Source organism: Mastomys coucha, unplaced genomic scaffold (assembly GCF_008632895.1).
Source record: "Mastomys coucha isolate ucsf_1 unplaced genomic scaffold, UCSF_Mcou_1 pScaffold9, whole genome shotgun sequence".
In the NCBI taxonomy this organism is placed as follows: domain Eukaryota; kingdom Metazoa; phylum Chordata; class Mammalia; order Rodentia; family Muridae; genus Mastomys; species Mastomys coucha.
In genome coordinates, this window is record NW_022196915.1 from 7,410,615 (window position 1) to 7,427,869 (window position 17,255).

The window sequence follows — 17,255 nt, forward strand, 5'->3', positions numbered from 1 at the left end:
CCGGGGAGCCAGGAAACGCCCATGGCAAAGGGCTCAGGGAGCCTTTCTGATAACTCTGAGTTGTGCAAACTGAGCCTTTGCCTAGAAAGAATGAGCTTCTGAAGAAGAGGGAGAGGCTCTACATGGAGAGACTGCGGGATGAGGATGACTGCAGAGGAGTTGTGAAGGAGACTCGATCAAAGTGAGACAATTGGCAGGGCAGGAGGGGAAGGCAGGAAGAGAGACAAGGAGCTGGGATCGGATGAGCACACTGGGCTAGAAAAGACCACAAAGAAATCAGGACTGGGTATAAAACCAGAAGAGATGACAGAAACAGACGGTTGTGGGCATACGTTTATTCTTGTGTACAAACCAAAGAATTGTGACACCCAATATTGCAAAGGAAAAAGTTGGTTTCCAGGTCAAACAGCAACCATGGCTGGTGGTGGTCTTCACGGAAGGAGAGTCCTTCCCTTCTGGGATCAGACATGAGGGTCTGACGCTGCAAAGAGCTGGGCTTCTACGGGTAGGGTGGGACACAAAGGAGGCTGGGCTCAGTGTTTCCCTGGTCATCAGGATAAGCTCCAGAAGGGTGGAAGGTCAGCTTCACGGGAGGTAATACAGCCACTGAACATCCTCACACCTTTGCTATAACAAATGCATTCTTCTCCTGAACTCAGAACTTCTCCCAGACCTCCCCCCCACACACACACACACATAGTTGGTTTCTTGTTGGCCAACTTTCCTCTCCCTTTGGTCACTTTCTCTCATTCCAGCCTTGTTCCTGGTTTTTGCCTCGCTCTCTCCATCCACTCTGGCTCTCTTCACCATCCTTTCTGTCTTACACTCATTAAGCGGTTCAGAAGAAATTTTCTTTTCTACTTTCTGGATTCTGGTGTGCTCAGCACAGGGCCCTGGTTGCTAACTTCAAGGAAATAGAATTCTTAGTTTTATTCCACGTCTAGCTTGTATAACTCAGGCCCATGAAAATTGTTCCTGCCTCCCAGTCTTGTCACTCATTAATTTCACAAGATGCTGTGCACATATCTCTACATGCCACAGATACTCCTCTCTCAGGAGTCTTTCTGCAGTAGTTCTTGTCCCCCATAGGTCTTTATGAAGCTATCTGACTCTTCCAGTAGGAGGAAAAAACCTCCCCTCTTACCTTTGCCTCAAGAGAAGCACACATGTATATGTATTTGATGTCTTTCTAGAGCAGATCCTAACCACACACATTTGTGAAAGCACTCGTGCCCGCGCGCGCGCGCGCGCACACACACACACACACACACACACACACACACACACACACACACCCCTAGGCATATGCCAACTAACCTAGGGAAAGCAGAGTGAAGAGTATGGAGGACCAAGGGGCTCGGGACACACACAATTCAACTCCTTAGTTGCTTGCCTTATAGTGAGTGAGCATTTTGCCTAAGATCTCACTGGTCACTTTTACAGTATGCTTTTTAGCTGACACTAAAGTGCTGCCCACAGAGAAACACAAATGTAAAACAAAAACAGAGACCCACTGAGACTCTGGGTGGAGAATCAAGACAGGCAAGGAAATATAGAGAAAATTCCAAAGCAGAGATAAGGGACTTAAAAGCCCCAGCAGGGGGTTGAGGAAGCTGAGGGGAAACACTATCTCTGGCAAGAGGCAATCAACCTCAGATGTGGGGAGAAAGCCAGTAGGACAAAGCACGAGAAACTTCTGGGAATCTAAGTTCCATTACTTGGTCCTGGGACCTATGGCCTGCTCACTGGTGCCCTGCCCCAGGCCTCCAGACATGGGCCTGCAACCCTGTTCTGGTGGCTGAGAACCGGGGCCTGGCTACTTGGAAACCACAGGAACTGGGAGTGGCAGCAAAGCTCCTGAGTGACTCTTGATGGTCTGGGTTAGGGACAGGGGATGAGGCCAGCTCTGCCCTCCAAATGGGTTCGTCCAATGTGGTAGCCGCTCTGGGGGCAAGCACAGTGGGAGCCAAGGGTTCTGCAGTGGGCTGGGGTGCCGGAGTGGAAAATCTGCGGATCTCCTGGACTCGGGCAGTTTTGGGAGGCCCTGAAGTGGGGTCAGGAGTTGAAGGACCCTCATCAAAACAAAACATGGCAGTTTTAAGTTGGTATGGCTGATGCCGCATGAAATCTAGGGCCTTGATACCCTGCTTAGGAGTCGCCCGAGGTCCCTGGGATTGAGCCTTATTAGGGAGAGTTCGGGCAGCTTGGGGGAAAAAAGGTGAGAGAAGTGGGTTGTAAGCAATAGGAGGTGGGGCACGGATGTTGGGTGAGTATTTCCAGGATGGTGGCAGTGAGGGTGTGGGAGAAGGACTTCTAGGGCGAAGGCCTGGATTAAAGCTAGAGCCTGGTGTAGCTTCCACCACGTACCTGTCGGCACGGCTCTGCCGTTTGGCAAATAGCTCCCCACCCCTCCCCTGCAGCCTTGGAGGCTCGGGGATTCCAACCATAGGTGTGGATCCATTCACTAGCCCATCAAGAAGCCCTCGAGACCCTGGTTTAGGAGCCACAGGGGGTGGAGTCTTAGGTGTTGTAGGGGGTGGGGTTTTGGGAGCCATTGGAGGCGGGGTTTTCGGTGACACTTGAGACATGGTCTTGTAACTCCTGCCCCCTAGTGGCTGCATGAAGTTACAGGCTTCGGCTCCGAGGCTTAAAGCGTCCTCCTCCGGGCCAGATTCGGCACCGCCGGCCCGAGGTTTTTCATCCAGGTTCTGCACCAGCGATAGCAGCTCCGGGTTGGGCGAGTTCTTCGTCTCTTCCTTCCCAGGCCGGAACATCTGCTTGCGGGTGCCCCGGCGCCTAGCCTCCTGCAGGATGCCGGTGCGGGCAGCTGGCACAGAGATGCGCTGCTCCCGAGCGCTGGCAGGCTCCGGAGCCGCGGGGACCGGCGCCTCCGGGCGCGCAGAGTTTCTCAGAGGAGTGGACAAGAAGATGGAAGCGGTGGAGGTCATGGCGGCAGCGCTAGGAGGAGTGGGAGGCTCTGGGGCGCCTCCTGGTGTAACGGGCCGACTCGGGGCTGGGATGTACAAGGAGCTGGTAGCGGTCACGGGACCGGAGGAGCGTTGGGTGCTGCTGGAAGCCCCGGAGACCGGCGGCGTGTGGCTGGGCACCACTGTGGTGAAGCTGGGTAGAGGGGTGGGCCCCTGTGGAGGGGCTGCGAAGGGGGGCAGGATGGGGCTAGTGCCCCCCAAGCCTTCATTCACCTTCTTAGGGGCTAAGGGCCGGAAAATCACTGAAGTGGTACCTGACCTTTGCCCTTGTAAACCTGGGGTAAAAGGTCTGGCTGACCTATTAAAGATACTTGGCGCAGGGCTGGGGGCTCCACCATCCGGGAAGAAGGGGGTAGGGCTGGCTGCAGGGACCGACAAAGGGCTGAGTGGGAGCACAGCTGCCTCTGGGGGAGCACTCTGTGCTCGAGGTGGGGACTGCAGACTCTGCCCATTAAGCATGGTTGCTAGGCCCACGGGAGCCAACTCCTGGGAGCTGGAGGCTACCCGCTGGCGCTGCTGTTCAAAGAGCTGGACCCCTCGCCCAGAGACCTCACTTAGCTGCCCTCCCAGTCCAGAGTTCTGACTCTCTGCTGTGCCTGAGCCAGCTCTAGCCAGCTCCATGTCTAGATAAGGGCTGTCCCAGTCAGATTGATTAGTAAGGCTTCGGGCGTCTGAGAAGGCCTCCTCGTCCAGCTCCGACTCACTCGTTGGGGGGATGCCGTCCTCTTCCTCTGTTCCCGTCCCAGCGGCAGCCCCGAAACTCACTAGGGTGTACTTCTTGGCTCTCTGCCGCCGCTTCTTAAACATAAGCACCCCCTTGGAGTGAGGGTTGGGGGCTGCTGTTAGCAAGGATGCAATGGTCCGGCATTTGGTCTTGGCCTCCTTCACGCTCTTCTCTTGGAGGCTTTCTGCGCGTTGCAGTTCTGAGGAGATGAAGAGGTAGATTAATCAGGGGGCTTCCCAGCCTGTTCTAGTCCTGCTCCCCAAAGCTCCTACCTCCTGTTTTTTCACTGAAAGGACAATGTCTCTTGCCTGTGGCAAAGTCTTCTGACTGAGATAGAATAGAAGGGGAAAGGTGAAAGCAAGGACAGAGACACTGCCGCACCACATCCCTTCTGTCCCCTCATCCCTAGATTGCATTCCTCTTTTTCCAGGAGATGAGCCTTATCCACTTCACACATTCTTCACCTGCCTCCCATTCTTGACTGGCAGGAAAATCAGACACAGCCTTGAGAGGGAAGAGATAAAGAGTGCTTTTCTTCTGCCATACTTTGTAAGTGGGCTCCTCACAAAGCATGGACCTTACTCCCACTTCCCCCCTGTTACCCCTATAACTAGGACACAGAGACTCTTTTTGTAACAGGGTCTCTCTTTATAGCCCTGGCTGTCCTAGAAGTGATATGTAGACCAGGCCGGCCTTGAACTCACAGAGATCCAACTGCTGCTGTCTCTCAAGTGCTGGAATTAAAGGCATGCATTACCACACCCGGCCCAACATACAGATTCTTAACATGAGGCTCTTCATTCACAGTTCTACCCATCAAGTTGTTCATTTCCACACATCATAAACACTCAGAAATAACTGCCCACACACCTTGCTGAAAGCCAGCTCTGGGCACAATTTCTCCGTTGTACTTTTCTTATTCACAAGCATTCCAGCTTATACACATATCAGTTCACATATACAAACACAGAGTCGTCAAAGTCAAATACGTTTGCAGACAGACATGCTCCAGGTAGTTCTTTCCAGAGTTTTCCCTGTAGAGGCTCTGGTATAGTGTAGACAGGATTTTAGAACAAATCTTGGCCCTCCCAACTGCTAGAACATTCCTTTGTGCTTCATACCTCTGCTCCTCACATCCAGGGATAAGCTTGGATCCAAGATGCAGGAAAAGGCAGAGCGGCAGAGTGCTGATCTCCAAGGCAACCCCCTAAGCCTTTAGGAGATTTCAAGGTCACCAGGTAAAGACATTCTCTTTCTCACAAACTGCTGCTGGCACTGAGGAGATGGCTTTGGAGGCTAGCATGGTTTCCTCTCCCATTTGCCCTGCCTTTCAAGTAGAGAACTCAACAGAACAGCCCTATCAGGTGGGCATGAGAGGGTCTATGTGGTGAAGGACCAACACAGGAGTTCCTATACTATGTGGGGCCTGAGTAGGTGGGGCCAGGAAGTGGGAAGGGCTGCCTGCTATAAGACCCCGCCCTGGACACGGATTCTTTCTTGTCTACAGTCCCCAGTTCCTCCTGGAAAATTCCTGACATTCCAACTACTTTTCCTTTCAAGCTGCTTTCTAATTAGGGACCTCATTCCTTTTGCCCCCACGTGTATAACACAGAATAGCACTATCCATGAGAGAATAGACACCAGAGTCAGAATTCAGTTCTGGGAGAATTACTTCATGAGAATGACAATGGCTACCTCTTCATAAGATCACATGGACACAGTGAGATAAGTCAACTAAGCATTTAACACACTGCCAAGGCCCACTGGGAGCAACCATTATGCTTTCTTGACGTAAGCTGCTCACAGTGTAATGCTACACCACGTTCTTGTTCTTAGATATCTTCTCCCAGATTCGCACATACATGTGCACATGAAGATGTGATCACAGTGCACTCTCACTTCTCACTCTTGTCCTATGAGCTTCCCACAGCTCATGTGGCCATTAACCCCCCGCCATGTGGTCTTAGCATCAACCCATTCTGAAAAAGGGAAGGTGACACTTTCCTGAAAGAAGGAGGGGAAGGATGGCAAAAAAGAGAGAGTACAGGAGAATGGCCTTCCCCAAAGACCGCCCTTCCCCCCACTGCTATGATGTTACCCTCCACTCTAGCCCCCAGCACTCTCTTGAGTGGAATAGGGTAGTACCTGCATAGAATGGGTCTTGGAGCTCAGGAGCTGGGGCTTTGTCACAGCTGGCTTGGCTGAGGGGCTCTTGGATGGTGGTCTCCATGCTGAGAATGGCGGTGCTGGCTGGAGCAGGACCAGCTTGAGCCACCCCCAAGGCCTTTTAAAGCCCCTTTGTCTTGTCCCCAGAGCTGGCAGCTGAATGAGCTCACCCAGCTGTTTTTAGAACATGTCCCCCTCCCTTCTTTCCCTGTCCCACAACTCCTAGTGTGATAGACATGGGCACCTGCCTCCCCTTCCCCTCACCCCACCCTCTCTGAACCGTGAGGTCTGCCCGGCTAAAAATAAACCTGAGCCATTGCATAGAATCTTGCCCAGCATGATGGGAAGGGAGGGGGTGCTAAAATGAGAATTGGGAGTATGTGTGGGATCGTGAGCATGCATCTGGAATTTTTCATAGGATATGGGATGCTCTCAGGATGGCAGACTAGAAACTCTTATACTTTTAGCCTCTGCAAATTCAAAGACATAAAACTTTCCGAATTGAGAATCAGAATGGTGGAAGAGAAGAAAGATTACTAGAGAGAGTGAATCCTGAGATTTCAAAAGTGGCAGAAAAAAAAAAAAATCTATGGGAGGGGCATGGGAGGCCCAGGACAGAGAGAAACTTCACTAGATCTCATTCTGGAGCTCACATCAAAATAGTGAGCCTGTTCTGCCCAGGTCCACATTCTTGCTGGAAATAGGAAACCAAAGATCTCTCCCTTTCCCACTTCCTATTTTTCTAGTCCCTGGGAATCCCAAACAAACTTACAAATATGGTTCATATTGTGCCTACAATTAACGCTGTGAAGAGCCCGATAGCCTCACATTACTTTCAGGTGCTCTCTACCTCGAACCATTCTTTCTTCTCCCTCCATCCTGACATCTAGCAAAACGAACACCACCACCACCACCACCACCACCCAAAACTTCAGTCAGATCCCTTCCCCATTTCCCCTCTGTTGTCTGTTCTTAGTTTGGATTGAGTTATTGTATAAGCTAGTTATCTTATAGCAAAGATAACTAGGGACCATGAATACAATTATTTTCCTCTCCTTCATTACTCTTCTCAGCCTGTCCCCAAACACTGTTTCCCAGGGAACATGAGGTAGGTAGAATGTGTGGGTGGATATGAAGGCACAGATTTAGGACTCAGATTCTGATCGAAAACAAATGGATTTAGGCACTCACTGGCTTGCTTGGCCTTCTGGGTGTAGGTGGTAGTGAGATCTTCTGCCACTGGGTGGGGGACAGGGCCCACCATAGGGATGAGATGAGGACCAGGCCGGAGTGGACCATGGGGTAACAGAAGTGCCTCTGCTGGTGGCGGCTGAAGGGCTGCCGTCCCTTCCTCCCAAGATGGGGAGCTTACTCGGCTGTCACCCTGACTGGGAGAGCCAGTTTTAACAGGTGCTGGTTCTGCAGGACTGTCAGACAGGTACACCTCATCAGGTGGGGCTCCTGGAAGGAAAGGCCTTGCAGGACCTCGGCGGCGGGTTCGGCGTGGCTTCTCTTGTGTGGCAGGGCCATCAACATCACTATCTGTCTCTCCATAGTAAGCTTCACTGTCAGGGGGTGAACGAAGGCTTGTAGGCTGAAGAGCCTGGGAAATAGGAGCACCAGGGGGCTCAGGACTCAATGGAGATAAGGGTGACAGCACCTGAAGCTCTCCTGGAGATGGAGATCTCACAGACCCTTCATCTGCTACCCTGGAGGATAGAAATGAGGACAGAGTTTGAAAGAGGAAGCGACAGAACTAACAGCTCTGGAGAGGGTGAAGGGGCAAGGCAGTGGAGACAGAAGGGACTGGCATACAGGTGGAGTAGGTGGGCTAGGAAGAGAGGAGGTCTGAGGGCTTTGAGGAAGATGTAAGAAGGAGGAGACAGGCAAAGGGTTGAAGTCCACCAGCCAAGCCATTCACATGCTTGCTCCCATCCCTGGGTTGCAGATACATTCATTCCATTAGGAGGTAACATGCAAACATTCTTCCCAGAAAAACATAATCAGAAGAAGTACTTATTAGTTACTGAAGCCAGGCCAGTGAGACAGAGCTGAGACAGGCAAGGAGAGACCTAGGCCAGGGAAAAAGGATGGGAGGACTCCATACCTCCTCACAGTAAGGACAAGTTGACGCCCCGAGGCATCAATGAGGGTCATGGCACTGGCATGGGAGAAGTTGGTGCAAGAAACCCCATTGATCGCTAAGAGCTGGTCCCTCTCCCGGAGTCCTGCTCTGCCAGCCTGGCTCCGTCTCCGGATCTGGTGTTAGAGGAGAGAGCATGGATTATGGAGAGCTCCAGTAGGGATGGAGTGACAAAAAGGACCCATGTGAGAGGTTTTTGACTTCTGATGATCTGGGGGAGGGGGCGGTAAAAAGGGTAGGGAGATGTCTGGGGTGCTACCAGGAAGGCCTATCTAGAGGTAAGGGATAGAGAGGTCTAGAGGGAGGCAGCAGAGTAACCACTGACTGCAACAGGGATGGAGAGAACTCCGTGGCTGAGAGCTAAGAAATGGTGAGTCCCCAGCATTTTCTTCCAAGAACAGTAGCTCTACTGGCCAGTTCTTTTCTAAGTTTTGAAATCCCAGGTGCCTTGGGGCTGGAGAGATGGCTCAGAGGTTAAGAGTTACTGACTGCTCTTCCAGAGGTCCTGAGTTCAATTCCCAGCAACCACATCATGGCTGTATAGGATCTGGTGCCCTCTTCTGGTGTGTCTGAAGACATTGACAGTGTAGTCACATATATAAAATAAACAAATCTTTAAAAAAAGAAAGAAATCCCAGGTGCGGTTGTGTGTTGACATTTTAGAATGGTATTCCAGACTGAAGTGACCCAGCTATATTCTGGGAGACTGTGATGCCAGGCTGAGTTCTCACTGCACTGTGTGAAATACTGTACTTAATTCTTAGAATGGTTTATAAAATTGATACTTTTGTAACCCATATTTCACAGTCCAGAAAATTAAGTCTGTAGGGTGAAGCCATAGGCTAATGGCTTCCTAAGAGAATCTAGCATCTAGTCTTGCCTAGTAAGAGGATGCATATGGCTTAGAGGAGGAACACTGAAGGCAGGGTAGGGTAGGATAGGGTAGGGCAGGACAGGACAGGGTTGGGCTGGGCTGGGCTGGGCGAGACTGCTTCAGCTTGTCACATATCAGTTTAGTCAGAGAGAAATTAGAACCTTCCCTACATTCCTGGGGTTTGGAGTAGAGAGGCTCACACACTTAGGAGAGCAAATACTGGATGACCAGACTCAGCCTCTTTTCCTACAGTACTGACGCAGGGCCTTCTTTTTGCTCTGCTCCCTGAAATAAGAATTGGCTTTGCTAATAGTCCTCCAGGAGCTTATGGTCACAGTCTGCTCCCCTATAGCCTCGAGCATGCTTACCTGCCCACCTACCCACCACCTCTTCTTTACAAACCCCTACTCTGCCCACTGCCCATCTCCCACCCCCGGCCCAGAAAGCTACCACATGGTTCTTCCCAACTTCCCTTGGGTTCCCTTCTCCAGGAGACATCATTTCAGGGGGCTCTCCCTTACCTTAGATACCTGTAAAGGTTTCCTCTGTTCGGTCCCCCCCTGAAGTCGGAAGCCCCAGGGTGCTCCCCCTGCTAATGTGACCTGCACCTCCTCCTCAGCACCCATCGCACAGCTTGGCCTGTAGCCCCCGGAGTTTGGACAGTGTCCCTGAGAGAGAAGTTGAGGTGCTGGTACCCCGTCCGGCCTGCCTGTCCGGCTGTCCTGCTCCTGCTGACCCAGGCCTTTCCCCAACCCCCACCACCACAGGCAGGCAGCTTGGCCCTGGGATCAGTACAGTCCAGTACACATGTCTTGTCAATCACAACTTGCTCAAAATAGTTGCTGGCTGTATTTTCCCTCCCCCAACTGTGTTACTCCTAGAACTAATTATAGTACAAACTTCTGCCCTCCATGCCCTCCCTTTTACTTCGTGGACCTTTTAGTCAGGACTCAGTATCAGATCTCTGGGTTTTTTAACTAAGTGATCTATCAGGCACCGTGCCTTCACCCAAGGATCATGAACTTAACTGCTTTTGGCCAAAGTCCATTGGAAAGTGACATCAACAGAGACTTCAGTCCCAGAGTTGCTGAGAAATGATGGAGTTGGCTCCCACAAACTCCTCAGGGGAGAGTGCTGCTTTGCTGTTTGAACTTACTCTTGAACCAGGACTTGCTTGTGCACTTTGCCACAGCATTGAAAAGTTGAGTTTTGTGAAAGAATAGGAATTTAATCCTAGCACTTGGGGAACTGAGGCAGTCAGATCTCTGAGTTGAAGGCTAGCCTGGTCTGTAGAGCAAGTTCTAGAATATCCAGGGCTACACAGAAAAATCTAAAATACATACATGCATACATACTTACATACATACATACATGGATGGATAAGAATTTATGCATCAAGTGGCCAGAAATGACAAATCCAGGCCTCAAACTTTCCTCCAGAGGATACAGTTAAAGAAGATGTATAAGATGACCCATCATTTCAGTGATGCCTGACCTAAGTTCTTTCCCTGGTACCCACATGGTGGAAGGAAGGAAATGACTTCAAAAGTTGTCCTCTGACCTCCACGTGTACCTTGGGGTGTTAAAAAAAAAACCAAACCAACAACAACAGCAGGGTGGTCTTCAGTTGGGGAAAGGTATTTTGTGGTGAAGCAATCACAAAGCACAAAGATCATTTTTATATGTTTCCTCCTGTGATACAAGGGATAGAATCAGGCTTTGTGCATGGTACAAAAAAGATGGAGTTCTGGGCTATATCCCCAGCCTGCACAGTTCTCTCTCTCTCTCTCTCTCTCTCTCTCTCTCTCTCTCTCTCTCTCTCTCTCTCTCTCTCTCTGTGTGTGTGTGTGTGTGTGTGTGTGTGTGTGTGTGTATGACAGCAAGCTGTCACTCATTGGACACTTTCAGAGGTCCAATTGAAAAGTCAGCTCTCAGGCCAGGCAGTGGTGGCACACATCTTTAATCCCAGCACTTGGGAGGCAGAGGCAGGCAGATTTCTGAGTTGGAGGCCAGCCTGGTCTATAGAGTGAGTTCCAAGACAGAAGTCAGCTCTTTTCAACAAAAGCAACCTCCAAGCCACTGAAGGGCAGCAGTCCACACAACTGTCCTTATGACCCACATATCAGAATGCGTTGCATGCTCCTACACACGTCACACACAATGATATACTTTTAAATTAGTGACAGTTAGAGTAAATTAGAATCAAGTAACTGAACGTGAATGATTCAAGGGGGCTGATGCAGGCGTGCCTCTATTACTATTGAGAATCTGTATTCTGTACTGCGAGGCTGGGGACTGTGGAGAAGTCTAATCACCTCTGATCCAGTTGTTTTGATGCCTCTTCCTTAACGCATTTTCTAACTGTCTCCCAGATCCTCCTTTCTCCGGCAACGTGGGTTTCTTGTGCACACTTTCATTTTTCAGCTGACCATGTAGATTATCTATATGTCAGTTGGTCATATAGATTATTTATATGTCTCCCAGACCATTAAAAAGTTGAAGGCAAGGGATGTCTGCTATGGTCCACAATCTGATTTTTGTTTTGTTTTGTTTTGTTTTTCTTTTGAGGCAGTTGCATGTAACTCGGGTTGGACTCCAAATTCCTGACCTTCCTTTCTCCACCTCCCAAGCCACGAGCTGCATTTTATTATATTCTGTAACTCAGCTTGTTACCAGTGAACTTTTGCTTAACTAAATTACTATCACAATGTAAAGCAGGGGATGGGGGGTCATGAAACATGGATACAGAGATGTGTGTGTAAACAAGTGACTGTTGATATTAATAAAATCTCTACTTGTTTCTAAGTTTCCATTGTATAAATGTGTCCCACATTATAAAACATCTTTCTGTAACAAAACATAACATTCTCAGGTGGTAACTGGTCATCAGTGGATAGGGTTTGTGCATCTGAGTTCAAATGACAAGAAGAGGGCATTATATATCCTGGAGCTGGAGTCAGGTGATTGTAAGTCTCCCAGTAATAAATATTAATTGGGCATTTCTACTGCACCTTAGATCATTTAGTTGCCAAATAAAGGGCACAAAACCTTTATATTTATAGTAAATCTTAAAGCACTAGAGCTGGGCAGATGTGAATCCTCTATGCTATTTTGTCTACTTCCCTGTCAGTAACCTCGAGATAGCTCTTGCTATGTTCCACCTGGGCCACTCCTACTCCAAGAGGCTGGCCCTCATGGCCATACGCTCATGATCCACCTACCACATAGTGACTTCTTCCTTCGTCTTCCACTCTCTTATGGTCCTTGCCTCAGACCCCAAGCCCAGGAACCAAAGCCCCACCTACCTCTCTTCTGCCCAGCTACAGGCTGTAGACATCTTTATTAACCGATCATGGGGAGCAAGATTTATATAACAGAAGCTGGTATACATGATGATCTGCTCATCTTGGAGCAACCAGATCTTAGGGTACAGACTTAGCATTTGAATAAGAGCAGGACCAGACCAACCCACTACAGTTCTGCTGGTGTGTGATAGATCCTAGTTATGATACAGTTATAAAAATCAGAATTTAGAGTTAGAACAACAATATCTGAGTTCTTGTTACCTTATTATTAGTGTGATTTCACAAAGTCACTTGACTTTACCAGTAAAAAAAAAAAGCATATAGACCTCTCTTCATTGATTATTCAAATGTTTGTGTGTGGGTATGTGCATGTGACTTTAAGTGACTAGAGTCAAGAAGGGGGTATTATATCTCCCGGAGTTGGACTCACAGATGGTTAGAAACCTCTCAGTGTAGGTCCTGGGAAACAAATGGGTCTTTTGCAAGAGCTGCAAACATTCTTAACTGTTGAACCATCTCTGCCAGTCCCTTAGTTTTACTTTTGTTATTTATTTATTTATTTATTTTTTAAAGATTTATTTATTTATTTTATGTATGAATACACTGTCGCTGTCTTCAGACACACCAGAAGAGGGCATCAGATTCCATTACAGACAGTTGTGAGCCACCATGTGGGTGTTGGGAATTGAACTCAGGTCCTTTGGAAGAGCAGCCAATGCTCATAACTGCTGAGCCATCTCTTCAGCCTCCTTGTTTTTTATTTTTATTTATTTATTTATTTTTACCAATTAGCCTTTTACTTTTATGCACCAATAATTTACGGAAATAAGAGTTAACCTGAGATTACACATCCTCTTATTGTTTTTATTTATGATGTGTGTGTGTGTGTGTGTGTGTGTTAATGAATACTACTAAAGTCCCGAATACTCAGGAGACTGAGGCAGAAAGATTGCTTGGGTACAGAAGGTCAAGATTTGCCTACCTTGAACAACACAAAAAGATCCTACCTTAAAAAAAAAAAAAAAAAGTCAGGCTGGAGAGATGGCTCAGCAGTTAAGAGCACTGACTGCTCTTCCAGAGGTGCTGAGTTCAATTCTCAGCAACCACATAGTGGCTCACAACCATCTGTAATGAGATCTGATGCCCTCTTCTGGTGTGTCTGAAGACAGCTACAGTGTACTCACATACATGAAATAAATAAGTAAAAAATTTAAAAAGAAAAAGTCAAATGCTACCTATGTGCCAGCCATTATGCTATACCAATGGCATTAACTAACACTCCCTGCATATCAGAATCACCCACAACACTTTTTTAAAAAAATATTCATTCATTTATTTATTTTGGCTTTTCAAGACAGGGTTTCTCTGTGTAGCCCTTGTTGTCCTCACTCTGTAGACCAGGCTGGCCTCAAACACAGAAATCTGCCTGCCTTTGCCTCCCAAGTGCTGGGATTAAAGGCATGCGCCACCACTGCCCAGCTATTTATTCTTAAAGATTTTTTTTATTTTATTTACTATATGAGTACACTACACTGTAGCTGTCTTCAGACTCACCAGAAGAGGGCACCATCCTTCTGAGATGGTTCAGAGGTTAAGAGCACTAACTGCTCTTCCAGAGGTCCTGAGTTCAATTCCCAGCAACCACATGGTGGCTCACAACTATCTGTAATGGGATCCGATGCCCTCTTCTGGTGTGTCTGAAGACAGCAACAGTGTACTCACAGACATTAAGTAAGTAAATAAATAAATAAATCTAAGCTGGGCGGTGGTGGCGCACGCCTTTAATCTCAGCGCTTGGGAGGCAGAGGATTTCTGAGTTCGAGGCCAGCCTGGTCTACAGAGTGAGTTCCAGGACAGCCAGGGCTATACGAGAAACCCTGTCTTGAAAAACCAAAAACCAAAATAAATAAATAAATAAATAAGTAAATCTATATATATAGATATAAAAGACAGGGTCTTATATAGCTTGATCTGGCCTTGAATTTATTATAAACAAGGTGGTGCCTGAGATTCTGATCCTCTGCCTCTGCCTCTTTTCTAAGTGCAAGGTTGAGTTATAGGAAAATTTTAAATGCAATTTATAGCCTTCATCTTGAAGCTGTGTGGATCTTAGCTTTTATTAAGAGTGTGTAACTTGGGGCTGGCGAGATGGCTCAGCAGGTAAGAGCACTGACTGCTCTTCCGAAGGTCCTGAGTTCGGATCCCAGAAAAAAAAAAAGAGTGTGTAACTTTAAGTAAGACAGATTATATCTGCTTCTTTTTGTGAAATGAAATATGAATGGGGGGCTGGAGAGATGGCTCAGTGGGTAAGAGCACTGACTGCTCTTCCGAAGGTCCAGAGTTCAAATCCCAGCAATCACATGGTGGCTCACAACTACCCATAATAAGATCTGATGCCCTCTTCTGGTGTGTCTGAAGACAGCTACAGTGTACTTAATTATTATAATAAATAAATCTCTAAAAAAAAAGAAATATGAATGGGATAAATCATGTGAAATGCTAAGGTGAGGGCTCGAGCTTGGGCAGCTCAAGTGTTCAACAAATGTTAGTTGCACTTAGCAATTTTTTTTTTAAGATTTATGTATTTATTTATGCGAGTACACTGTAGCTGTACAGATGGTTGTGAGCCTTCATGTTGGGAATTGAATTTTTTAGGATATCTGCTCACTCTGGTCAATCCTGCTCATTCCAGTCATACTCCACTCGCTCAGTCCCTGCAGTTGGCAAATCCTTAAACTAGACAACTGTTAGTCAGCAAGAGAATCATCCAGGAGGGAGTCATTTATCAAAGTTGCTGTAAGGGACTACTGTTTGTTGAGCCCTGTCTCCAAAACTGAACTACATCTAGATGAATTAGAAATGTACATTTCTGCCGGGTGGTGGTGGTGCATGCCTTTAATTCCAGCACTTGGGAGGCAGAGGCAGGTGGATTTCTGAGTTCGAGGCCAGCCTGGTTTACAGAGTGAGTTCCAGGACAGCCAGGACTACACAGAGAAACCCTGTCTCAAAAAAAAAAAAAACAAAAAACAAAAAGCAAAAAACAAAAAACAGAAACAAAAAAACAAACAAAACAAATAAACAAAAAAAGAAATGTACATTTCTAGCCAGGTTTGGTGGCATTTTAATCCCAGCTCTCTGGGTGCAGAAGCAGAAGGATGTCTGTGAGTTGGAGGCCAGTTGGATCCACACAATTAGTTCAGAAGGGTTATACAGTGAGACCTCCTATGGGGGGGGGGAGGGAGAGGGAGAGAGAGAGGAAAGGCAGGCAGACACAAAAGCAGAGTGGTGGTAATGCACCCCTATAATCCTAGCACTTGGGGGGCAGAGGCAGGCAGATTTCTGAGTTCAAGGCCAACCTGGTCTACTGAGTGAGTTCTAGGACAGCCAGGGCTACATAGAGAAAACCTGTCTGAAAAAAACCCCAAATAAATATGAAAAAATTAATTTACAATTCTAACAAGTCTCAGTTGATACTGATCCTAGGCTCCTCTGGCTTTTTTTTTTTTTTTTTTTTTTTTTTTTTTTTTTTGGTTTTTAGAGACAGGGATTGGGATTTTCAAGATTGGGATTAAAAATATGCACCACCACTGCTGGGCCCACTGACAGTATTTTAAAACTGGATAGAAACAGGGCTGGTGACAAATTACTTTGGCTGCTCTTCTAGATGACTTGGGTTTGAGTTCCAGCATCCACTTATCTTTTAACAAGATTTTGTTAACTCTAGTTCCAGGGGATCCAGTGCCCTCTTCTGGCCTCTGTAGTATTCACAAAGTGCACAGGCAAAACACCTATATATGAGTTTTAAGCTGGGCGATGGTGGCACACTCCTTTAATCCCAGCACTTGGGAGGCAAAGGCAGGCAGATTTCTGAGGCCAGCCTGGTCTACAGAGTGAGCTCCAGGACAGCCAGGGTTATACAGAGAAACCCTGTCTCGAAAAACCAAAATAAAATAAAATAAAATAAAAAATAAATAAAATAAATTAAAACAAGTTAGACAGAAACAACTGCCTGGTTAGTAACACACATGCAAACTTAAATGCCCATTTTTTTTCCTAAGCATGCATTACTGTGTAACTACCATTATGTAGGAAAAAAATCCCCACAAAATATTTTGCCTACTCTATTCATGAAACCTAGAACCTGGGTTGGCCCAAAGTGCTAAAGCCTAACAGTATAGAAAGGATTACAATGAATGCAATAGAGAGGTGGAAGCATAAAAAGTGTGAGTTCAAGGTGATCATGGGTTATATATCCAGTTTCAGGACAGTCTGCCTATAAGTTGAGATCCAGTCTCAAAAAAACTGATTAGAGGAAAAAAGAGCAATGATTATTGATTAGTTAAAATTATTCTCTAAAGAATCTTACAATTACTGAAAGAATTGTAGTTCTTTTAACAGAGAGCCGGGAGATCGTTATATTCTGGAAGAGTTTTACGTTTATAAAAAAAAGGGCAAGGAATAAAACGGTAACTAATCTTTATTGAATAAACACTATACTAGACAATCTTAGGAAACATCTAAATTCATCCCAACTCACTGTCCGATAGGCATTCTTTTCATTAAAGAAATAAATCGGGGCAGAAGTTGTCCAAACATTAAACTAATCTGCCCAAACTTGAACTAATAAGCACACAATTTGTCATAGCAGGGGTTAGTATCCTCCCTACCACCACCACGTGTGGCTCAAAGGTCGGGGTGAGCTGTGCCTGAGGGATGCAAATCAAAGGGGTGAAAGGTTAACAGGAAGTGGATACAAGACTAGCGGTCCTTAATGTCAAGACACGACGAAGGAAGCGTTACTAAAAATAATCTGACCTAGTTTTCTTAATAGCCTCTCAGCTGGTAAAGCCATAAAGAAAATCTGGAAAATGTGGAAAATTCTGAAAAGCAAAAAAGCAAACAAACAAACCAAAAAAGCAGCAACTCAGCAATACTTTGCAGACTGCGTCCATGCCGGGATAGAACACATACGCATGCGCAACATCCGGGTTCCCGGAAGCATGCCTAAGGCCGACGTGGCAGAAGGAGTGGCCTAGCCCTAGAGCATGGGGCGGAA

The 17,255-nt window shown here is 47.1% G+C and overlaps 1 protein-coding gene across 2 annotated transcripts; it reads right to left on the bottom strand.

The window, feature by feature from the left end:
* Positions 1-315: 315 nt before the first annotated feature.
* Synpo2l (synaptopodin 2 like) lies at positions 316-9,643 on the bottom strand. 2 transcript variants are annotated; one of them, XM_031362042.1, is made up of 4 exons: positions 9,416-9,643; positions 7,985-8,136; positions 7,069-7,586; positions 316-3,910 (listed from the first exon to the last, which is right to left on the bottom strand). In XM_031362042.1, exons 1-4 carry the CDS (start codon positions 9,518-9,520, stop codon positions 1,743-1,745), a joined length of 2,943 nt encoding a protein of 980 aa, XP_031217902.1. In that variant the 5' UTR covers positions 9,521-9,643; the 3' UTR covers positions 316-1,742. The 2 variants fall into 2 exon arrangements, with proteins under 2 accessions (XP_031217902.1, XP_031217903.1); XM_031362043.1 differs by lacking the exons at positions 7,069-7,586; positions 7,985-8,136; positions 9,416-9,643 and adding an exon at positions 5,857-6,012.
* Between the last annotated feature and the right edge of the window lie 7,612 nt (positions 9,644-17,255).

What these genes read in the sequence shown, in the direction of transcription:
- Synpo2l (XM_031362042.1), bottom strand. Translation starts at nt 9,520, where the DNA reads ATGGGTGCTGAGGAGGAGGTGCAGGTCACATTAGCAGGGGGAGCACCC. An exon ending in AACCTTTACAGGTATCTAAG is followed by an intron (nt 8,137 to 9,415) that starts GTAAGGGAGAGC and finishes CTCTAACACCAG; the next exon opens with ATCCGGAGACGGAGCCAGGC. An exon ending in CCAGAAGGCCAAGCAAGCCA is followed by an intron (nt 3,911 to 7,068) that starts GTGAGTGCCTAA and finishes TCATCTCCTCAG; the next exon opens with AACTGCAACGCGCAGAAAGC.